Source organism: Crocodylus siamensis, chromosome 1 (genome assembly GCF_052110815.1).
Source record: "Crocodylus siamensis isolate JL-2025a chromosome 1, ASM5211081v1, whole genome shotgun sequence".
NCBI classification, from domain to species: domain Eukaryota; kingdom Metazoa; phylum Chordata; order Crocodylia; family Crocodylidae; genus Crocodylus; species Crocodylus siamensis.
The window spans coordinates 68,132,619-68,157,423 of NC_143395.1; the positions used below are offsets into that span (position 1 = coordinate 68,132,619).

Here is a 24,805-nt window from a genome sequence, read left to right on the forward strand (position 1 = left end):
ATAGAAGCTTGGAATAGATTTTTGCAAGTGCTAACCATGACAGTTCCTGCAAATGAAATGTTTCTTTAACATATGGAAAATTTCATTACTGTAGCCTAATCACCCACATACTTACAGGACTGTCAACCCTAAACGTTCAAAACTGTGTTAGTCACCCCCCTTAAAAAAAAAAAAAAAGAAAAAATCCCAAGATATTAGCTTTAAAATCTTGGATGAAATCCTGGGCCTACTGAAGTCAGTGTGAATTCTGAACTTTTAGCATCTGAACTTGGATATTTTCAAGCTTTTTTCTGTTACCATAAGGTCTAAACGTATTTTGCTTTTTTTTGTTTTTGTTTTTAAATGAAAGCCAAGATCTTCACTTAGGATTTCAGGAGCAGCAGCTTTAAGGAGAATATCAAAAATCAAAAAAGCAAACACTAGCAAGACTATATTTATAGTATGTACAGACAAACAGAACAATTGCATACACATATATCCACACACAATACAAAGTACCAGTTTTGGGGCGACATTTTTTAGTAAAGATTGAGGCCTCATCTTACAAGTCTTAGGAATCTCAAAACTGTTTACAGAGCATAAACTTAAGCATGCATACTTTTCACAGAATCAATATGATATCCTTGCATTTTGGAAGAAGTTGACAACAGAGTAGAGTTTTTTTATTCTGTTTAATTTCTATTATGCACCCTATTAAAAGAAGTTCTCAAAGAAAAAGAAGAAGAAATAAGGAGATCCTTCGCTATTATTTTTAAAGACCACGGCTACTGGCCTGTAGAAATTCTAATCAAATTTCAGTAGAGCTTTTCAAATTTCTTCTTCCTTTAGCAAGCACAGGCTACCTACAAAATCAGGCACTGCATTCAGCGTTTATACCTTTAAGCCCAAGTGCCATGTGAAGTCTCATTTATCCTAAAAATACAGAGAACATTATTTTAGGCTGGATAAATAAAGGTTTGACTAAGAAAAGTAGTTTGAATACATTCACTCTTGACTAGGGTACAATGACCCCCTTTAGATAGCCAATGTTTCTGGATAATTAAGGTTTTTATTATATTGCAGTTGAAACTTTGGGCAATGATACTATAAGGACTCCAAAAGCTGTTAGAACCCTATGGACATTTTAATAAGAGATGACTTTCCAAACTTCTTCAAAATTTTACAGACGGGCCAGAAGGAGGCTGGCACCTTGTGTTCAAATCTCTCTTATAACAATAATTCCAGTGTTTTGCCTCAGAAAAGCACAGGGAAGCTGTTCTACTTCCATTCCTCAGACTAGTATGTTAAGGCTAGCTGAAGATGCTCTACACTACACTGCAGTTTGCAGTATAGACAAACCCTTAGTTTGTCTGGTGCTTAGGGCAGGAACTGCCTTTATGGTGTATGTTTGCGTAGCACCTAGCCCAGTGGTTCCTGATCCATGGCTGGGGTTTCTTGACACTACAGCAATATGAATAATCAATAATATACAAGGCACAGAACAATAATGAATTGGGCTCTGGAAGTGACACTTTCAATTTTAAAAAGATAAAAACTACAACATTGTTTTACCTCTATTGTTCCAAGTAACACCTGAGATAACTATAATAGTTGGGGGAAAAAAAGCAACTGCAAGGGGGGGTTCACTTTTATGTTTATGTATTTAACAGCACTTAATGAATTAAATCCACGCTATTCACCCTGTGGAACCAGTCAGTCAGTCTCCACCATTTGTGTGGATCTTCATTAAAGACAGGAAATATGTAAACTCTCCTCCCCCTCCAACACAACCCGCCTCCCCCGCCCCTGAAAAAAACCCACCAAACCCAAACCATCCAGTAAGAATTACTTTTAACTATTTTTAGGTTGGCCACATTCGCTTAAACATTTATTATACAGCTTAACCTGAAGACACATATATGTCTCATATAATGGTATTGTTATTTTAAAGATAAATCCCACTCAAATTTAGGGAGAGAGAGAGATATACTACAGGATTTAAATTTTGTTTCAGTCAAATATTGGTTTGCTTCATTTACAGTCAGACCATAGCTCGTTCCACAGAGTGTGAACATGTAGGGTGCATACCACTGCTTTTTGCATATGAACCATTATTTTATCCCACTTCTGCAAGTGGTTGGTAAAGGGCAGAAGGGAGAAGGAGTCTGGAGTTTGCCCTCAGCTCTCTCCCAACAGACCTGATGGCATAGCTGCACCAACACATTAAGGGATGTACACTGCAATGGATGCAACCTCTACTACTTACATACTAGTCAAAGCAGCAGGAAGGAAACTTGACGAGTCAGACTACCTCCCCGGCTGTTCCATGGACAGCAAAACACACCAGTCCTCACTCTGGGCTGGACTGCACACTGGAATTCCAGCTCTCAGAAAACAAGCTGACTTCTTGTTACTAATGAAATGACTAAATTTTAAATTTCTCAGTGTTAGAATTTTTACAGCACTGTTCCTAATATGCATTTTATTCACATTTCATTTCTTCTCTTCTTTTCAAACCCTCACCTACTCCCAGGTCTTGGTCCACTCTAAACTTCCACTAGCTTTCCTCTGTAAGCAAACATAATAAACAGGATGGTAGCCTGCAGTGGCACATAGCATTCACCATACCATTAAATCACAACTCTAGGGACTAACAATTTTTGCATGAATTTAAGCTTTCCTTTACAACTAGATGTTTCTACTCCAACAGTATCAAGATATTGGTAATGCAAAAGATAATGCAAGATAAATGCAAATACAATAAAATAAAAATTCAGCAATGAACCTGCTGACAGATGGGACACAACAATAGCTCTAAAGAAGAAACACTGGCAGCTACTGTGGAATGAATGGCCCTAAACGCAGGAACTATGGGTATAGCTAGAGGCACATGCCACACAAAAGGACTATGTCTGGAAAAGTAGGGCTATAGTAGCAAAGCGGGACAGTACACAATAATGGTGAATTACTTGGTAGCCATGTTGGTCTGAGACAAAAAAGACATACAAAAAAACCCCCTAGAATTCTTGGTTCCAAAATTTTGGTTCTAGTTTTTTGTATGTCTTTTTTGTCTCAGACCAACACAGATACCAAGTATAACCCTGAAACATAGAAGATGCCAAATTTTAGCCAATTTTGAATTTTAAACTTCATTGCAGAACAACAAGGAAGTTTTTTTGCTTCCCTGCCTGCCATCTAACACCTCCAGGGAAGGAATTCTACCTGGTCACCACATCAAAGAGCTACTCAACACAGCTCACAAAGACACTCTCATGGACCCAGAGGAACAGCCTTCCATCTTCAGCTTCCTCTGTGCAAAAATGAAGTTTATTTCCTACCTATGGGGACTTTTTACTATCCTGTACCATCTACATTTTTCCAAGGGCCTGACAAAGGGACTTTGATCCCAAAAGCTTGCAGAAAAGGAAAATTTTCTTGCCATTTTCCAGTTGGTCTAATAAAAGGTATCATTTTGGAACCAAGAATTCTTGTTTTCTGTATGTCAGAAAACTAGTAATAGTGAATGCACCCATGGCAACACAGAACCTTTTTTGCTAGGTACAGACATTCAGAAAGCCCAAAGCAGAATCAATCTAATTTACGCTGCTTTCTGTAAGTGGGGTAATTTAGATTGGTAGCATACAAAACACATTTGCCCTTTGGTGAGCACCGGGTTCCACCATTTTTAAACCAGTCTACGTGTGCCGAACTTCTGTTCTGTTATAGGTATAGAACAGTTTCTGCTCACATATATAACAGTGTAATGTCTGTACCTACCCTGTGTGACAAAAACTGTTTTTTAATAAGTGTTTATAGAGTGCCTGCCACAATGGGGCCCCAGTCCTGATTGCTGCCTCAAGCATTACTGTAATACAAACAGCACTTCCAGCACAACAGGAATCCCATTTCCCTTACCCTACAGCAGCACACAAGAAGACCCAGCCACTTTTCTACTCACTGCAAAGTTTCTGCTCTCCCTCAGACTCTCAGTGCCAAACATATGTACTCGGGCTTTGTGCACAGAGAGGAACCAACAAGTGTGAACTGCCTACTATAACCTTAATTAAGCTTAAAGGTGCAAATTTAAATGCCAAAATTTGCAGTTTTTCATTGCAAAAAGCACCGAGACAAAAATACACAGCTATTTCTAAAAAGTGACAGGCAGAGCAGAGCATGGGGGGAGTAAGAGCCTGCCTGCCTCCACTATCTGATGCATGCATTTAAAACCAGCAGGGGAGAATAGGCTTAACTAAATTACCATAGGCAAGACTCCATTTTTGCACTAGCAACTAAAATACATAAGTTTGTATCCAAGGTAATTAATTGAAAAATATGGGGAAATAGTCCAAAAATGTTGAGACCACCCCCCCAAAAAAAATTTCAACCATCTCTAATCATAAAATAGTGACCTGACCTGGAAGCCATTATTCCAGAGGTTGAGGAGAAAACCAGCTAGCATAAGGGGAAGCACAGAAATGTGAAGAACACACCATATTTGTCTTTGTCAGTTGTAAAAACAAGATTTCCTTTTCTTTATCATATTGAATCTGATTAATGCTATTCATTGCCATTGTACACTTGTTGGGGAAGGTGTGAATGAATTTACTCCACCATGTAATTTAAAACATGCCACCTATTGATTGCTTTGAAAAGGTAATTAGCTGCAAGCTCCAGGAAGCCCCTCAAGCACCAGTCTGAAAACATGTACTTATAAGTTTCACTTGCGCTATTTGATCTATGTGCAAAATGCATGTTGTCATTATAGGGTGTTGTGCATCCAGGGCTAAGAGGCTGGGGAGTGGTTGAAGGAAGGGAGGATGGAGCATCTCTATCTATCTATTTATACAACACTACAAAGTATGAAGAGATACCTTCCACCCAAAATGCTAGTGAAAATAGCAATGATCCTGAAAGATTATAGCAAACATTTAAATAGCTAATATTGGCCCTAAGCATTAGACCTTTACACCACTGCATTCTTAAACAAAGGGCTAATAGCTGGGACAGGGACTGTGATTTTCTATAATGCTGTACAACGCCAGCACAATGGGTCTCGGACCTGGCTGACCATGAATTCCTACAATAATATAAATATTTAAAAACAATGCTAACTTATTGTTGGTACACATATGAAACCTCCATTCACATTATTGAGAGTTAAACAAGGAATCCTAACCTTGTTGTATGAATAATATTTCGTTGTTTTTTTCTAAATTAGCATTGTAAGACTTTAGCTTTTATCACCATTATAATCATTTTCTAGATCTACTTATCAACATTAGCTGATGTGTTGCAACAGCATTAAGTTTTCTGCCTGAATTATGCACTGCTGTAAAGTGGGATTGTCACTTCTGACTGACAGTGTATGCAACAATGTGTCCCAAATGATCTCACACTATTCTAATACCATAGATATTAGTCACCCTGATGTAAGATCAGAATCCAGCCCTGCAACTCTAATAAAAAAAGACTCTGCACCAGCTTTAGAAAGAATATAGGAATTCTGGAAAGATAAAAGGACTAAAATCAATAGGGTACAAAGATACAGAATCAACTGCAACATGGAAAGCATGTCCAAAAGTAAAGATCAGGAACTAAACTTTGGCTTGCCTTACATGTACCATCAGAGATGAGCGACAGCTGAGTTGCAAGGGCCAAACAGAAATTCCTTCAAGCCATTTTGCCCGAGTAAGTTGAAAATAAAAATTCAGCAAGAGGAAAATAAGCAAAATTAAGAGTCAGAAAAGATGCAGAGCATACATATAGAAATTTACATTCTGGGAACGGCATGGGCTTGCCTGCTAGCTTTTCTTACGCTTCATCTTCCACTTCTCCCTCTTGTCCAGATAAAAGTGGGTCCTTCCAACTTACTTGAAACAATTGTTTTTCATATGCATCCCAAAATATTTGATTATTCCTTTTTTTGTTATAGCTGAAGGCACTCAGAGGCTACATGGCAATTTCAATACAGCATTCCACACTACCATAACTTTAAAAGAAACAAATTTACCCACTGGAAGAGGCACTTTTCTGCTTTCTGCTTTTGCCTTTTCTGGTAATTATCAATGACATGTTTGCCATTTCCCAGATTTTAGAAATATGAATTTATTTTATAGTCATTCTTCTTTTGTCTTATTTCTTAAATACTTAAATTTCCATTTTGGGGAAGAGGGAGACATTATAGCTCTGAATAAGTTCAATGTGTCCTGAATTGCTTACACTAGAATGCTATTTGACTAGCTTCCAAACTGAAATATTTATTAAAGGAGATTACTCCAGTAATTTTGGATTTTGCTGCTCTATGAATAAATGTATGCTGCACAGAAAAAAAATTTAAATTCAAAATCTGGATCTGGATCTGTACAGTACATTAGTTAATTTTTCTCGGCACATCTTGGAGGTTTAATCCTAGGCCTCAGTCCTGCAACTGAGCACAGGCATAGCAGGGCAGCTCCATGGCTGCAAGGCACAGGGCAGGGCCAGCTGCCGTGGTGCCAGTTGCAGCAGGGCACTCAGCCACTGCTGCACTGGTTACTATTTTTGGCCCCCCAGTAAATACACAGAAGCAGCAGCCAGGGTCATCTCTCAGCCCCACATCATGCAGCTGAGTGCATCCAAGTAGGCTGCCCTAGTTCAACTGAAGTTAACATAAGCAGCAATCTGCCTGTGTACCATCAGTTACAGAATCAGTCATAAAGCACAAAGGACATTTCACTTAATTAAGTATTACACACACATGCTTAGAGTGAAATGTCCTTTGTAATTTAACACTCTTTAAATGGAACTTAGTTAGTGATACCAGAGGAACTACTTATGCTGAATAACATTTACTCATCCAAGCTAAGTACAGACATTAAAAAAAGCGTGAGGCAAAAATCAATTCAAGTTGCATGGTTTTTCTGTAAGCATCAGTTAAGATCACTAGTGAACAGAGCAAACACTTGGTCCTTGATGTGGTGGGAGAGATAAAAATCTTAGATTGGGTTCTGCCATTTTTAAACCAGTCTGTGTATACTGTATACCAGTAAAAAGTGTGATGTCTGTAGCTAGCCTCAAAAATTACAGAATCAGACCCCACGGTAATAAGCGTATAGCAAAAGCTTTGTTATCCAGCACCCATGGGGAATAGGGCGAGCAGGATAACCAAATATGCCGGTTACCTGAGAGACCTGAACAGGCATCTTTGCCTGTTTGGGCTGCCACCCCTCCTGCCATGTCAGCGTGCCAGGGGACAGGGAGGCGGGCCCCCGCTTAGGCTGCTTTGCCCTGGGCTGTGGGGGCTCAGCAAAACCGGAAGTGCCACGGTGGGCACTTCCAGCTTCACTTCTGCTGGGTCAACCAGCATGCCCGTTAATAGAGCATGCCAGTTTGTAAGGTGCCGGATAAATGCAGCTTTTGCTGTAAAATAGTTTTTTTTAAACCTAAATAAAATTGATGTTGATTTTTTAAAAATTCAAACTCAATTGATTTTAAGGTGGAGCTTGATAAATTTATATAAAACACAATTATATGATGTAGTTGCTTACTGTAGCAATAGACTGGACTCAAGGACCCAGGAGGTCACTTCCAGTTCTATGTTTTATACTCCTCTATCTCCAGTGTAGCAGCAAGCCAAGTCCTGAAACATTTGATACTAATCTATTATGAGGCTTCTTGCAGCTAAGAGGGGGGAAAATTGCACATATCAATGACATAAGTAGAGAACAGGGAAAGAACCAGACTGACAAAATATATTACTGAATGCTGCAAAATTATAAATGTGTTGATAGCCATACATAGTATCTTTTCATGAAGCACTGGGTATTTTTTTTTCACTCTTTTTAGTAATTGAGGAATTATCCTGTTTAATTTGGAGGACTACTTAAGGGTCAGTATAATCAACATCCTGTCTCAAACTTGTTTCTCTGTTCTTAGAAGTCCAGCCACTCTGAGATCAGTGTTCCTTTTGAAAGAAAGCCAACACTTCCCATTTATTACTGGATCTGTCAAAAAATAAAGACTTCATCCTGTCTAAAAACAATTCTTGTTTTTTAATTATTTGCTAAGGTGTCAAGTACAACTATGTTAGAGGTTGTTGGAAAGATACTAGCTTACATCTGTCATGTTTCAACAGTTTTGAAGAGAAAAGGAAATATTAACATAACACATTTTGTCACATTAGATAATGTCATAACTAAACAATTTAGAGCTTGCAAACAGAGCACTCATACTGCATAAGTCTTTGCCAGTTTTTTTCAGGAGTAATGAGCCTCAGCTGTGAAAGGGTCTTGCTTCATAAGGTATGTAATAAATCATTATCAGAGTGAACCCAGGTCCTATGTTGTTCCTTTTTGAGTGCAATTATTAACACCTCATGGGATTTTACACAAATGTGTAGGTTAAAGAGATAGTTAAATGTATTTTAGTCACATTAAATTATTACATGCTATTATTGTTTCTTCTAGACACTTGTAAGTTTAAGTATGTTTTCTGATAAAAAATGGAGTTACAAGTTATGGGTAGAGAAGAAAAATAGAGCAAGTCTGTACTTTTAGATTAAACTGTTGCATGGCTAAACAACTAGTTAGCAGAGGTGCTTTGCTTTTGAGGGGCAATTAAAGTAGCCTCCACTTCTAAAAAGTTAGCGATTAGCAAGGTAAAAAGCAAGCCAGTTTTTCCTCCAGGCTGATAAACTTTCATGGCAGTTTTATAAGGCCAGACTCATTTTTATCAACATGAAGATAAAAGCCACAAAGCTCCTAGTGATGACTGATGTGCTAGTTTCTAGTACCATAAGAGACACGATACTCACATGTCCCTGATCGTCCAGTTCATTGTTTGTAAGTTTCAATTTGTCAAAGCTGATCACTTGCCTCATCCAAGTCTCCCCTGAGGCGGGAGAATCAGGGTGAATATAAACACGAGGTGGTACTGGCGAGTCAGCATTACCAGCCACCATCCATTTAGAGCTATGGTAAACATACCTATAAAAAGAGAAGCCCAACATCCATCAGAATGAAAATCAGAAACAATGCATCAGGTGAAGGATTTTTAAAAGTTTTAGAGAGTACCCACCAACCTACAATATGTTAAAGGACCATAACTAAAATTCAAAACAGCCCAGAGAGAAGTGAACAGTTTGCCAACAGGAAAGGTCAGAACTAAAAGAATGGAGAGAAAAACCCAAATCTGAAAGAATAGGGAGCACTGAAATATGATCTATTAAAAAACCCCCCAAACAAACAGCTGAAAAAATTGACTTTGATTTGAGACATAAAAGGCAAACAATCCACATTAAAATGGACAGCACTTTTGGAAACCTTCTGCCCACAACAGTGCTATTAATATTACATTTATACATGCACCAACAAATATCATTTGTTTTGTTGCTACTCATGAAATGTTTATTTCACTTTCATTTCGAAATGATATTTTAAATGAAAAAATAAATTTAACATACATATGTAACTGAGTTTTAAATATTAGTAAAAATATCTGCAAAACACAGGGCCAAAGCTTACTCTCGCTCGAACTACCTTTTGAGCCAGTTAGAACCTTTCTACTAAACACCAGGTGGAGTTTGAACAGGCCCTCACTCATACTGGTGCCCAATAACTGCACTGAAGGGCACCAGTGTAATAAAACAGAATCTGGCCCTTCATTTATAAAATCGACAAATAATTCTTTACACGCCTGGCATGTTTTTAAACATGGAACAGTCTAGAAGTGAAACTGTTCCAGATGCAATATGTTGCAAAAAATACTGAAATTAAGTCCAATTTCTGTGAGAACCGCACTGATCTTTTTGGCAGTACTGCAGGAAAAAAACATTTCTTGAATGTTTCATGTTAAAAACCAAATTAGAAAAGTAGGTTTGAAGTAAAAGCAATGCATCCTTCAATAAAAAATCTGATTTTGAATAAAGCCATGCTACAGACTAATTACTAAAAAAATTGCTGAAGTATATCTAACATATGCATGTCCGCCACAAATAAGTAAATGTTTATAATAGTTCCAGTTAATTTTAAGAAAAATATGAAAGATTGGCACAAAGCATGGCAGTGTATACAGTTTAGTTGTACATGAAAAATGCGGAAGTATCAATCTTGGAAACAAAATAATTACTTATATGTATGTATTAATACAAGTTATACTAAACCATCAGATATGAGATCTACACTTTCTTGTTTATTTGTTCCTTGGTGGACTATTCTTTAACTAAATCATACAACTATTTCTTTTATTATTATTATTGTTGTTGTTGTTTTAGATTTGTGAATGACATACTATTTAAATTGTTTTAAACCAAACCCTCGCCTTTAGCTATTCCTCAAAGATTTAATTCTGCTGAAAAATCTAATTTTACACACAAATTTTCCTGATTTGGCATCGTTTCAGTTAAAGTTTTGCTATTTCTTTCAATATAAACAGGATTGGGCCCAACAAACGATTGTTTTAATCTTCTAAATATGAAGATCTGCAGGGCATGTCATTTGGAAAGCAGGATTCACAATAAAGTGACTAAAATAATAGTCAACATAAAAGAATGCATGCAATACATAATTAATTTGTTTACAGAAGAGTGAAATGAAGTAAATGTGACATCAGTATTAACCAGTAAGATAAAGTAAACATAATAATATATCATTACAGAAACTTATGCCTGTCCACTGTGAAAATACTGCATTTCATTCAATTTTCCTGAAACTGAATTTGTCATTTTAGAAGACTTTATTCAGCTGTGCAGATAGCAAGGACTATACTGAATATGTAAAAATGAAAATAAGACCGTCTTGTTTAAACCTTTAACATTTAATGTAAATTTTCTCATTTTTATGTCAGAATTTTTGTTGGAGTCCTCATATTTATCACTATTTATGCCAGTTGAAGAAATTACGTCCCTTAGAAATTTCTGTGCAGATTTCTCTTAGGATCAGTGGACTGACCATCTTAATGTGAACCTAAATCAACACAAACATTTTCCATTTTAACGGAATTGCACTGGGGGAGCACCCCCTCAAAACATAAACATTTTTCTTTTTCCTCTGCTGCAATACTGTCAACCCCCACCCCAAAAAAATAAGTACTACATGCCCTTGGCATCTATATTGTCAACCTAATACAATTCTCTTTCAAACCTAAAATATTCTCTATCAAAACTATATATATATAAAATTATTTTGCACTCTGCCTTGAAAAGGGAAGGAGGTTACTATTAGTAACCTTAGGGAGGGAAGAAAACTTACATGCATATGGATTAATTTTGATATTTTTCAAATTTTCCTAGTTTAGCAATTAAATACTTTGATTTCCAATTATTTGTTTTAATAAAAGGGTTAAAAAGATCAACATGGCAGTTTTTAAGAGTCTAAATCCTGGCCCGACTGAACCACTTGGCCAAACACCACTTCATTTCAACAGGGAAACAGGTTCCAGAATCACTTCTGAAACTGTTAACAGTAATTATTGCAAACAACCCTGCAAACTTTTACTTGAGTCAGTAGTCCCAAAAATCCCCTTGGCTAAACAAGGACTGCACCAAGCGTTTACACAAATACATTCTTACCTCAAAGTGTTAAAAGAACATTTAAAATAATTGGCCAATAATTATTCTTTGAAATGTAAATTTTGACTTTATTGTTAAATAGTAAATCATTTTTGTTTTGAGAGTTTATTTTATTCAAAATCAAAAACCATGAAAATAGTTATCCATTATCCTACTGAGCTCATGTTGCAATGAACATCATGTGCATCTTTTCACAACAGAAGGAAGAAGTTTTATATGCTTTACATTTTATTGTAGGTAGCACTAGAAAATATAAATGTTCCTATATAGCCATTGTTTCCTATGAATTAATAAGTAGCACAATGTGGACTTGTTTAGCAATTAACTACGACCCCTACATGTTAACAATATTTCCCTGAATGAACTAGAAGTACAGTGGACGAAAGCAAAACACTGAATGTTTCCCTATAGTAGTATGCAATGCAAGGCAAACAAAAATTTCATAAAAAGGAGGAGTGGGGAAGAGGGGCGTCATAAATTTGGCAATGCACTTATTTTCCATGCACTAAGATACAACAGAAAAAAAAAAAGATAAAGTAAATTTGGATGAGACTTAGAATGTTCCATTTGTTAATTTATATACCATTACAAGGTTCTTGCAGCAGCCAAGATCTGTACAGCTTGTATCACAAGCTTTAGGTGTTAAAATTACTTTACCTGTATCTTTTATTATCCACTGGCACAATGTCCATGGCAATATAATATTGCTGATGTGGGTCTAAGCCCGAGATCTTCACTCGCATTGCAGGAAACATCCGCCTGAACATAGAAAGAGAGGGATCTTTTTTAATATGAAACAGACTTGGGAACATTCGTGCAGCAAAAGTAATGAGTTGGTGGGATTCACCAGCCCCCTCATCATATAGAAAAGTCTATAGAGTCTTTTTATTACTGGTCAAAGCTATGAAATGCTCCATTCGATGTCAAAACAGGTTTATAAAAGTGCATTTTAGCTGAACAATGCTTTATATGTCGTGTGGTTTGCTTTGGGAGTACAACTATTACCACATCATTTTGACTTTATTGTTAAATAGTAAATAATTTCTGTTTTGAGAGTTTATTTTAGCTGAAAGCCTGTTTGAGATATTAACTAGAAGTACCTTTCACGAGATGTATAAATAAGAGCGCTTACCTAGGAAGACTTCTCGTTACAAAAATCTAAATTGTCAGTAAGGTTTTAAATAAAAGCGTCAAATGATACCCGAATCGTATATCAAATTGCAATACTAAATATGCAGTAATACAATTATAGAACTACAAGGATGCAGTTATAAAAACCAATGTGCCATGCTATAACCAAACAATATGTTCTTTATTGAGACAGGACTTCCTGTCTGCAACATACTAAAAAGGTGACGTGGGAGACATGGTCTATGGCTGAAAGGTATAGTAAAACTTCATTATCGAAAGCAGAAATGAAAGTACAATGTACATTTATAAATAACTTCATAACTCAAATTGTTGCCCTGCCAAAACAGAACAATTAAACTCCACAGAGATTTAAAATAAAACTTTCTTTGTTTGTTTGTTTGAAATCTACTATGTTTGATATTAGTTTTTTTTTAATCTAGGTTTGTTCAAAATGCCAAAAATAAGAAGCTTGATAATAATTAGGTTAATTATAATAATTCACTGACTGTTAAAAAAAAAACCACCAACAAGAAAACAACCCATCCTTTCATTTACTTATTTGATAAATCTAAATGCCATTTCAGGTCATGAAAGTGAGATACAACTTAATTGTGGAAAGAAATAAAAAGTCATCTCTATTTTTGCTAAAGCAGTTGACTGGGGCTAACTAGGTGTTCTTTCAGTGCACCTGTAAGATAAAAAACAAAACCTGATGCAACCCTCAAGACAAAATGTTCCTTTGTGCCGCTTAAGACTGCGTTTCAATCGTTAAGAAAAGTCCTCTGAAAATGTAGAAGGTAGCATATGGATTCAATAAAATATGTTTTTGTAATTTCTAATAAGTTCAGATACTTTTATACTAGCCAGGTTTTTACCATGTGTATCCATTAGAAAGGGAGGAGGTGGGGGGGGACAGAAAGTTTATTTTTGAGCAGAGCAGCATTCATGGACTTCACCATAATGAACAGGAAATCTAGGAGCCCACATGCTCCTGTGCCCATCTCGGAGTGTATTCGGCTCTACCTGGCCCATAAATCAATAGGCTTTGTCCACTTTGACGTGTGCGCGCCTGCCGGGCCCGCATATCGTGATTAGAAATGATCTGTGCGGTCTGTGAAGAGACTCAGCAGATATTTTTGCTGTCTATGAAAAAAAGAAGTAAAGCAATATATTTTAAAAAGAAAGAGGCGGGTGAGGTGGGAAGGGGACCTGGGGAGCTTCGGCAGCACTCCGGCTTGACATTGCATTAGGAGGACTGAGCAGAGCGGCGTGTTGGAGCCACCTGAAAGAGGGCAAGGTGGGGAGGAGAGGAGAGGAGAGGGCGCGGCCGGGGGCTCCTCGCGGAGTGGACGAGGCTGCTCGGAAACGGGGAGAGAAAGCCCCGAGAGGAGCAGGGGCCGGAGGCGCTCCCGGGGCGCCGCTGGCTCTTACCTCCCAGCCTTGGTGATGATCATCTCGGTGCCGATCTCGTGGAAGCGCTTCCAGAGCTCGGCGCCCTGCAGGTCCACCCGCGGCGCCTGCGGGCCGGGCGCCGGCGAGGCCGGGCGCGAGCCCCGGGGGGAGCCGGCGGGGGAGGCGGCCGGGGACCCGCCGACGAAAGGCGCCTCGCAGCCGCCTGCAAGGAGAGCGGGCGGGGTGGAGGCGGCGCCCGCGGCTCCAGCCCCGCGGCCCCGGCGCCCGGCCGCCCTCCCGCCGCCGCCGCCTTCGCCTGCCCCCCGCGCGCCGCCGCACTCACCGGCGGGGCCGCCGCCCGCCTCGCCGCCCCCCGCGCCCTCCGCCGCCGCCGCCGCCTCCTCCTCGCCGCCCAGCTTGCGCCGCTTGGGCGCCTGCTGCTGCTGCTGCTGCTGCTTCTCGGCGCCGATGAGTGCCTCCACGGAGAAGGCGTGAGCCTTGAGGCTGAGCATGCTGCAGGGCGAGGGCGAGGCGCTCCGCTTCTCCGCCATCCCCGCGCCGGCCTCGCATAGACGGGCGGCGGGCGGCACTCCGGCCCCGCCCGGCCCGAGAGCGGGGCTGGGGCCGCTCCTTAAATCCAAGGTCCCGGCGGCTCCGGGCTGCAGCCGCCGCCGCGTCCTGCCAGCGCCGCGCGGAGCCGCCGGGGCCAAGCGGACTCCTAATTGGGCCGCGTCGCCTCCATGTGTCAGCGCTGCCGAGCCGCGGCCTGGGCCTGGGCCTGGGGCTGGGCCGGGGGGAGCGAGCTCATTAGTGCCAATAAAGCTGCCGGGCCGGGCCGGGGCGGGGCCGGGCCGGGGGAGGGGTGGCCGTCAAGCCCGCCGCTGCCCAATCAGGCCTCGGGGACCCGCCGCATCCCGGGCCGCCTTCCCCGCGCCGGGAAGGGGCTGTGGCGCCCCCTCGGGCCCCCGCGAGCCGGCCCTGCCCCTTCCCCCGCGACCACCAGGGCCGGGCACCCGGCGTCGGAGGGGGGGGGGGGCGGGCGGCCCGGGGTGGGGCTGGCAGGAGCTCGAGACGGGATCTTGCCCATTTATTCCCCCCCATTGTATCACACCGGCTGGGCCCACGGGTTTATATGCAACAAAAGTTAATCAGTGTGGCCCCCACCCTGCCCTTGCCCAGGGGCAGAGGTGGCTCCCCCCCCCCAAGTTTGCAAAGTTTGCCCCCGAGCCGGGAACTGACCCGCGCTTTACCGCAGAGCTGAGCCTGGCCGACTCCCGGCGGCGCGGGCCCGGGACCTGCTTTCAGCAGCCCTGCGAGAAGCGCCGCGGCTCCTCCAGCTCCGCCGCGCACGGGGCATCTCCAGCGCGGACCGGACTTCACGCTCCAGCTCGCGCCCGCCTCCAACCTACAAGTGACATTTGCATTGGGAAAGCAGGGACTTACGGTTCCCCGGGACAGCATTTGAACTTAAAAAATGTAAATTCGGACAAGTCTATGTAATATATATATATATATATATATATATATATATACACATATTCATACAGCATCTATAAAATGTGATATAATGTATTGTGCCCATCTTAATACATAATATATATTATAGCATATAATGTGATACGTTATGTATTATATTGCGTACCTCTTATCTAATACATACTATTTGATATATTGTATATATCTTATCTAATGAATAATGTACATTATAATATATATGTGATATGTTGTGTACATCTGATCTAATGCATAATGTATATTATAATATATATTATGTGGTATACTCTGTACATCTTGTCTAATGCATAGTGTGTATTATAATATATGTGATATATTGTGTATATCTAACACATAATATAAATGTGATATATTATATATATCTTATCTGATGCATAATGTATACTAGATATTGTTATGCACAATATAATGTCTCACATAATATATAGTATACATTATACATTAGATAAGATATACACGATATAATATATAATGTATACCCTATCTAATGCATAATGTATACTGTATATTGTGAGATATTGTACATTATATTGTGTATTTTAATCTAATGCATAATGTATATTATAATAAATTGTGATATATTATATAATATGTGATATATTATATAATATAAATAACGCACACATATACATACTTACACATATTATATATACATATTATATATATGCAAACATATATATATACATAATATATATATATCTACACACACACATATTCAGCTGCTCACATTAATTCTCCTTTTCTTCTTTGCTGCCAAAGGAACATTTTATTTACATACATAGCGAGTTGTTATTAAAAACAGTGTTTAGCGTGGATTTCAAAGCAGCCCTTCAATTCTTCTTCTCTAAAAATAAGTAATGGTGCACTGGAGCGGTAATTAAAAATATGTATAGATTTACACATATATTAAACTAACCCTCGTAAAAGCACTGACATGAGCGCAGTCACTTGAGATGCCCACTATCATCACATTGAGATGCCCTCGATTTAAGGGAGGAATCCCTTTGTCTTTTCCCAGTGAGTCAATTATTGAAGGGAAGGTGGAGACGATACACTCCGCTGTCCCAGAGAAGTGAAAAAAAACCCATTTTCCTGAAGTTTTTTTTTTTTTTTTAAATATAGTAGCGTGCGACGTTGCCACTGGAGCAAGAAAGTATTGCTTATTACAAGTAAATAGAAGAGAAATGAGTCCTGGCGTCCAGAACTATGGAAGCAATCGCCCGACTGGCTGTGAGGGGCTGCCGGGCAGCGGAGCGGGTACTAATGTGTGCCGCTGCTCCCCGCCTGCAGTCAGGCTCCTCCGGGTGCCCTTCGAGCTACTGCAGGGGCCCCGGGGCTGAGATGCTGGGTTGCCTTCTACCAAGCCCAGCTGCTGCTTATGTCCTTCAGTTTACTGATGCCACTGATGTGTAAACCTGTGTGATTTCTGTAGTGCGAGGTCCGAATCCTCGAAACCTGGGAGAGTTTGGGAGGGAGAGGGGCAGGGGGGGACTGCCTAATACATACCCCAGTGGTAAATGACCCCATCAAATAATGTTAACAGTGTTTTTTGGTTGAAGTGTGTTTAATGATATTAAGGCAGAGGCGCCCGAGGAGTGTTTAATTGAACAAATAAGCAGTGGCACTGGGTAGCCTCCTTGGGAGGGAAGGTGACTTCCCCTAACCCAGCTCGGCTCTGGGAAAACCCCTCCAGCTCATGTCATTTTGCATCTATAAGGATCAAGTGAAATGTCTCATGTCTGTCACCGAGAGGGGGCGGGGGGGGGTTCGTTTATCTTTACGTTCAATCTGGGGCATATTAACTGCTCAGCGCTCTCAAATCTCCCTGCTCTGCCTCTTCCAACCGGGACTGAATGGATCTGTCGAGCGTTTCAAATTGAAAATGAGACGGAGAGAAAAGAGGGGAATGGCTGGAGGGCGTGGGCAGAGCTGCGGGCATCTCTTGGCTCCCAGTCCCCCCACCCCGGATCCTTGTCTAGCATGGGGGCATCTGTGGGTGGCAAGAGGGCTCCGTACCATCCCCAGGCCCGTGGGGGGCGGGTTGGAGTCAGCCCGGCTCCCATCGGCAGGTACCACCTCCGTGCGCAGGTACATGGGCTGAAACGACCGAAATATTTTCAACCCACCCAGCCGGGGCTTCTGCTTGCTGGGGAGCCTCTTCTCGGGGCAGCCCATGTGTGCGCCGGGCTGTAGGGAGAGCAAGTGGGGAGAGAAGGGCTGACCTCTGCAGTAAGGGACGGTCTGGGCAGGGCGCCGTGGGGCCCACGCGATGGGCGGCTGGGCTTTCGTTAGGCAATAGCGCTCCAGAAATGTGCTCCGTGAAGGCAGCCACCTCGGCCGGTCAGGCTGCGGCTGCGATGGACCAGAACAGCGCCTGCTCTGTGCTCCGTCGCCGCCAGCGTGTCTGCCGGGGGAGCTGGATGCGAGCGGGATCTGTCCCGATTCCCAGCCACAGGGACCCCAGGGGGTCCATCCAGGGCCAAGAGCTGGTCTCCCGAATCTGCGTGTCCGATTGCACCCGGATCCAGCTTCTCTGTGCTGGGGCCAAATCAGCCGAGCAGGGAAGAGTCCCGGGGTTTAATCCGTGCGCTGCTACATTTTGCATTTCTAGAGATTAGCAGGCACCAGATTAAGCACATCAGTTAAATTCCCCGGGCCTTCCGGGCCGGTTCCCTCCCTGCCCGGCCCCAGGCTTTGCAGCCTGACATTTTCTTTTCTTTTCTTTTCTTTTCTTTTCCAAAGTGAGGGTATTTACATTTGCAGAGCAACCTGCGGTCCATGTGCCCGCGAGGTGAGGGTCTGGAGGGGCTGCTCCAGCGAGGAGGAATAATAAAGGAAACATCCCTTTGTGACGTGTCGCTACCGAACCTTCTGTTTCCCGACGTTCCAGGCGCCTCGGGCTCTGGCGCGCGGGGTGATGATTAACTCCATGCGGGGCCACGACACACTTACACCTCTTAGAAAATACTGCTAGGGGGACCCCACGCGAGGCGGTAGGCATCTGTTTAGGCTCAGTCTGAGGATGCTGCCGGGCAGATCGCGGCTTGTTGCCCTGCAGGGAGTGCTTTCTGCAGGTCTCTTGGAGCCCCCAACCCGGCTGTCAGAGGAGATAAATTATACTGATATAATGTATCAGTAATATATTGATCTAGCGTGGCTCAGCCTGCGGTATCTTGTCCCCCTTACAACCTGATCCTTCCCCCTTGCCCCTCCAGGGAATCCAGAATTGGGCCCCTTATTCAGCCTGGATAATTAAGTAACCCCCCCTGTGTCTTTTATTTTTGCCTTTGTGCTCTGGTAACCAGCTACCTCGCATACAACAGGGGCTGTAGGGGGAAACCAATCCGAGACTGAATCTCCATAGGTCGCCTCCCAAACCAGGCTGAGGCTTAAATGTAAAGCAGATCGGCAAGCTTCCCTTAGCCCTCCGGCTGGGTAACTACAACCTCCAGCCGCGGAGCCACAGGCCGGGGGATCGGGCTGGGGCGCGAGGCAGCCGGCGCTGGCAGGAGCCGGCCAGCCCTGCCTGCTGTGAAACCCGCCCCCGGGGTGCGGGGAAGAGGGACCCCGCGGCTGCTGCGGCCCCGGGCGCTCTGATCGCCCCTACACAAAACCCAGCTAGTCCCGGCCCGCGGGCATCGGCCGATCCGCTCCCAGCCAGGCTCCGGCTCTTTGCCGAGCACCTGGGAGCCCGCTGGCAGCTTTAGCAACGCGGTTGTCAAAACCCGGCCAGAGGAATCGGGCACTGACTCAAATAGGAGCCGTCGGGGTCTCGCTCCTGGTCAGACTGGAAAGCCTCGCACGCCTGCAGCTAGTAGGTGATTACCATTCGCTGGGATTATCCCGTGTTATCCCCTGAGTTTAAACTGCTTGCAGTTAACCGCCCCCACCTGAAAGAGGGCTGTTATACAAACGAGGGGGCTGTTACGCCTCTTTAACAGGGAGAAACGTAATGAGATGTCTGAGAGGTTTACTCCCGAGCTAAATCCGGAATATTTCTATCCGTTTCAGATTCCCACCCGTTCACCAGAGCCTTGGATCAAGACCCCAGCCGTGGGCCAGCAGTACTCCGGATGGCTGTGGGGAGCAAAGTGCCTCCAGTCCGGAGAGCCCGATCCTGGGAGCCTGGGAGGTGCGACATTCAGCAGGTCGGCGCCCGAAAGAGAGCCCCGTCCTCTGCAGCCCGGGTCTGTGGTGCACACTCAGCCCGGCTCTGCACAGCAGCAAGGCTCTCCCATTGCCCCGATCAGACGCTCATTGCCGCTTAGCCCCGTGTTGGTTTCAGATGCTGCTGCCAAGATACCCCGGGAGAGGCAGCCTGACCTCGGGAGAGCACTTGGCATTCAGGGCACCGTAAAACGCTGGGAGGTTGTATCGTCGGAGTCGGCAATGAACCGGCTCTCTCTCTCTCTCTCTCTCTCTCTCACACACACACACACACTTATTACACACACACGCTCATTACACACACTCATTACTGACACACCCACTCATTACATGCTCATTACACAGACACACATGGCCATTACACAGACACACATTCATCATTACACACACTTATTACACAGACACACACTCATTACACACACACATATTGCACACACATTCTCTCACTGATTTTAATAAGCACACAGGATCCGGCCTTAGAGTCCTTGGAAGTTTTTTGCCCGTATCCCAGGATTGTCCTGTCCTCTCATGTCTGATGCATTTGGTAATGGTTTTGCCCGGTGTCACTGCGCCCCTGGCCGGCGCCAGCCCGGGCTGCAGGACAATCAGCCGTACCCCAAGAGCTGCCTGCAGACAAGACCGGAGCGCGGAGCAAACACGCGCCGGAGCTGCCGAGCAGCTTTTCAGGCTCATGCCTATCCCGGGGAATTGCTTCCCAGAACCAAAAAGCACGACCCCCCCGCGTGGAAATCACAAATATGCCGTGGGCCGTGTGTTGTAGCGTTCACATCGCGACACTCATTTGAAATGAGGCGGCCGCCAGGAACGAATCGTTTTAAAGAAAACCTCCAGCCTTGTATATGACGCTGCCCCTTACATTTATTGTTCATTTTTTGGGCAAAGTCATTCAAAACACCCCCTCTAGCTTTTTCATGACTGCTCACCAAACAGAGAATCCAGGCAAATGTGAAATAAGGACTGAGGAAACTTCAGGCTTAGCTTTGTCATTCCTGTCTTAGAAATTTAGGGCATATTTTCACCATTGTCTTAAACAAAACAAAACAAAAAAGATCCCAGAAAAACTGAAAAAACGAAAACTCGTAGGGAATGAAATGAGGTAGTCTGAAATGGAGATGCTTTAGGGGAGAGGCACTAACAGGCAATATCTGGGCTTGAGAGGTGGACATTGTACCAGTCGTCTCCCAAGTCTCTCGGACCTGGGGTCCCAAAGAAGACCGCGCAGCAAAATTGGAAGCCCTTAGCACGGCTGTAAACGGCGCTGGGAAGCAAAGCCCGTGTTTTTATGGTAACCCTCGGTCTGTAGTCAGGGCTCGTTCTCATATTACATGAAATGTACTTTAAGGAGCACTACCTGCTCCAGCTGTCCAGGAAAAACTGAATTATGGAACTAGGAAACATATGGCAGTTGCATATTGCTCAAGGAAGGTACATATGAAAGTTATAAATTTCTTTTTTAAGTAACCATTGTAAACGCATTTTTATAGGTTTCACAGTATGTATTACATCTGTCATTTTAATTTTTGCAATATACCTTGTGTTTGGAGAGGGGGGTTGTTGTTGTTTTTTTAAAGATACCCCTGTTTTCTGTACCTCGGGGGAGGAAAAGCAGAGACGCGTCTGCGTAAGAAATGCTTGGAGAACAACAGCCCAGCAAGGTAAATAAGGCGGGGAGCACTTTCCCTCCCGGCTGCTTCCCAATGTGGACACTGTGCCATCTATTGGCAAAGGAGGTTCTTACAAAGCAGGGGGCACCCAAAAAAGAGGGGAAAGAGAGAGGGATGGGAACTCTCCCCCACCCCCCACCCCAAACCCCTTTTCTTCCTCTAATTTCTGTGCAAAAAACAAACCCCTCCTCGTTTTTGTACATCAGCTGGGGGTAGGCTAGAAAAATGGAGAGCAAAGTGGGGTTGTGAATGCATACCCAAGACCCCAGCTCCTGGAGGGGCATTTGCCAGCTGGTTGTAAACTCTTCGCAGCAGCAGCGGCGGGATCGCAGAGCCCTGGGCGTTTTATGGCGTTGCAAGGAAGCCGTGTCAAAGAGCGATTTTGGTTTTAAACCCCCCCGGCAAACGCCCCTTCGGGCTTGGGAGCCCCCGTCCTGCCCGCACTCCCGCTGGCTCCAGCCAGGTTTGCGGGGCAGACGCGGTCCCCTTCCTCCCGTGCCCGCTGGCAGCCGCGGAGCCGTCCCAGCCCGCGGGATCCGCTGCCGCAGCCCCGCCGCGACTGCTCTGGACTACATTTTGCGGAGGCTCGAAAGAGGACTGTGGACCCGAGGGACTTCCAGAGGGCAGCTAGTCCGACCCCGCCTAAGGCAGGATCAGCCCCTACTCCCTCCTCGACAGGATCTCACCCTCAGCCCTGGCACAGCACAGACCGAGCTGCCGCCGGCGCGCGGGCACTGGGCAGCCCCTTCAGCCCGGGTGCCCAGGCGCGGGGCAGGAGAGCGGGCGGGAGCCAGGCAGGAGGGGCAGGGCGGCCGCACCTGGCGCCTCCCTGCCGGGCTCCGCCGCGCCGGGTGCGGGTCCTGGCGCCGGGCAGGGGCCGCGTGCGAGCCTCCGGCCCCCGCGGGGGTCCGCGGCGATGTCCGGCTCAGCTCCAGGTGGCGGAGCGGCTTGCTTTTGTTTTTACCTGGCTGAGGAGAAACTGGTTCATTGCAGGTCCGGGGAGACCGCAGCGTCCAGCTAAAGCGGCTGTGTTCATAGATGCATCCCCGCGCGTGTGCGTGTCTTCCTACACGGGCATCCACATCCACTTAAGCCTCATAGCAATGACTTGCATTTTCTGATTAGAAATACAACGAGAACTACTTTCTTTTCCTCCCGAAAAGGGCAGGGTTTTAAAATTTTTGGTTGGATCTTTACCCTCTTCCCCCCTTAATAAACCTTTATAAAAAGTCAAAAAGTCTTTTCCTCTCGAAGGAAAGAAAACTAGGAAATACAAATCATTATATAGATAATACATATATTTATATATGCATACACACAAATATATATGTATAGAGAGAGAGATCGATAGGAAAAAGCTAATTAGGACATACAAATAATTAGCTTGCTTGCTTCCTTCTGCAGACAGGAAATCTAGACACATCCACATACATATCCACACGCACACATGCATCCATCCATCTATCCAGCCATTCATCCGTCCCTCCTGTCCACACACACACACACGCGCGCGCGCGCCTATGTGTGTATATGTGTGTGCGTATGTGTATACATATCTATCTCTCCACCTATTGATATATATGTATCGCTATAGATATGTATACACAGATGCATGTATATGTATATATGCACATGCGTATTCTCGTATACATACACATGTATATGAACATGTCTGTCCACACACACGGATCATCCCGCTCTGCAGAGCGGTGCCCCCCCCGGGCTCAGCCGCCGGCTGAGGAGGCGGAAAGGAGCCGGGAGGTTGTGGCGGGGCGGGGCGGGGGCGGGGGCAGGTGCAGCCCCCGGAGCCGCCTGGCGCGGCCGGAGCCGTGCAGGTTCCCTTTGGGGGCCGGGTTTGCTTGTCTGTTTTCAGCCCGGCCCCTGAGGACAGATGAAATCGCGCCGCGGAGCCCCTGCGGGGGCTGCCTGCCCGGCCGTCTCGTGCCACGCGCTGGCGGGGGGGTTAGGCCAGACGGCGCTGGCACTGCCCGCGGGGGCGGACTCCGCCCTTGCTTCACTTTGCTGGGGCTGGGCGTGCAAGGCCGGTCGGTTTCACCCACCCACGCAGGTCTCTGCATCAGAGCCGGCGGCCGGAACCGCGGGGGCTCTTGCCCCCGGGCTGGGGGTGGAGGTTTCTTTTCTTCATTCTTCTCCCCCCCACGGAGCCAGGCTGAAGCCGACCTGCCCCGGGAAGGCGGCCGCTCCCGGGCTTCGCGGGCTGCAGAGATCAAGGGGCACACAAGGGAGGGGCTCTGGGAGGTGGCTCGGGCCCCTGACAGGTCGGGGGAAGCACAGCCCTGCGCGGAGATGTGGCAGTGTAGGTCACAGGCTACTAAGGGGCCACCTTGGGGCAAATCATTTTATTCTGGGATCCTGTGGACCTTGATCAGCAATGCCTCCATTCCAAGACGATCTCATCCATGGGTGACATAAGAGTCCAATCCTTGAGCCACAGACCCACCCACAGAAGTTGCAGGTCTTTCTGCAGGGCAGAATAGGCCATAGGCCAGGATTTCTCTCCTTTTCTTTCCTCTGTTCTCTCTTCTCAGCTTCCAGAGCAAGACTTCTACCTGGAAACGGGTTGGCACTTGGTTGAGGTTGCAGTGCCGTTGGAGTCAGTCAACAGCCAGCTCCTCCCAGCTCTTGATGTCAGTATTCATTTTCTTGAAGCATGCCTTCAATTTGTTCTTGTAGCATTTCCTCTGGCCACCACCAGATCTCACACCATTACTAAGCTGGGAGTCACAGCACTTGTTTAGGGAGTTGAGTTGAGCATCCAAGCACAATGTCTGGTCCAGCAAAGTTGTTGTTTGAGAATTACCAACTCAGCGCTGGTAATACTGGCTTCAGCAAAAATGCCAGCATTTGTGCAGCAATCTTCCCATTTGATACAGAGCATTTTCCAGAGTCCTCACTGGTGATACCTCTCCAGGGTAGGGTTGCTAACTCTGTTTGAAGCTATTCTGGGAAGTTTCATCAAATGATGTAATGACATTAATGACTTTACATCAGGAAGGCAAATGCACATTACTATTACATTTTGAAAACTCACTGGACAACAGTCTAACTCAGATTCAACATTTAATATTTATTTTAATGACTGCCCTATCACTTATCTCCCAGGTGACTCCTAGCAGTCTCCCGGAGATCTGTCTCTAGCTCCTGGAGACTCCAGGGCAATCCTGGAGGGCTGGCAACCCTACTCCAGGGTCTTGAGATGATGATGACAGTAAGTCACCCACATTTCACATCCATAAAGGAGAGTGGCGATGATGTAGACCTGAATTTTGGTGTCTTTCCTGAGATGGGGCTGAGTTAAAGACATGCTGAAGCAATTTCCCAGAGGAGGCACTGTGAACTGGATCTGGTGCTGGATTTTCTCATCAAAGTT

At 44.7% G+C, this 24,805-nt stretch overlaps 1 protein-coding gene and 1 long non-coding RNA gene across 3 annotated transcripts in view; one reads left to right on the top strand and one right to left on the bottom strand.

The window, feature by feature from the left end:
- Positions 1-14,831, bottom strand: part of TBX18 (T-box transcription factor 18) — a 30,742-nt gene extending 15,911 nt beyond the window's left edge. Inside the window, exons 1-4 of one of the 2 annotated variants that reach the window (XM_090035944.1) lie at positions 14,391-14,831; positions 14,087-14,270; positions 12,182-12,283; positions 8,771-8,942 (exon numbers count right to left, since the gene is read on the bottom strand). In XM_090035944.1, the coding sequence (XP_089892070.1) occupies positions 8,771-8,942; positions 12,182-12,283; positions 14,087-14,270; positions 14,391-14,598 (666 nt within the window). In that variant the 5' untranslated portion in view covers positions 14,599-14,831. Of the gene's footprint in view, positions 1-8,770; positions 8,943-12,181; positions 12,284-14,086 lie in introns of both variants that reach the window. The other variant, XM_090035935.1, reaches the window with a different exon arrangement.
- A 2,825-nt stretch (positions 14,832-17,656) lies between these two features.
- On the top strand, positions 17,657-21,293 carry LOC149872881 (uncharacterized). Its single transcript, XR_016440708.1, has 2 exons — positions 17,657-19,380; positions 19,574-21,293. It is a non-coding gene; the product is annotated as an uncharacterized LOC149872881 (long non-coding RNA).
- Positions 21,294-24,805: the final 3,512 nt, after the last annotated feature.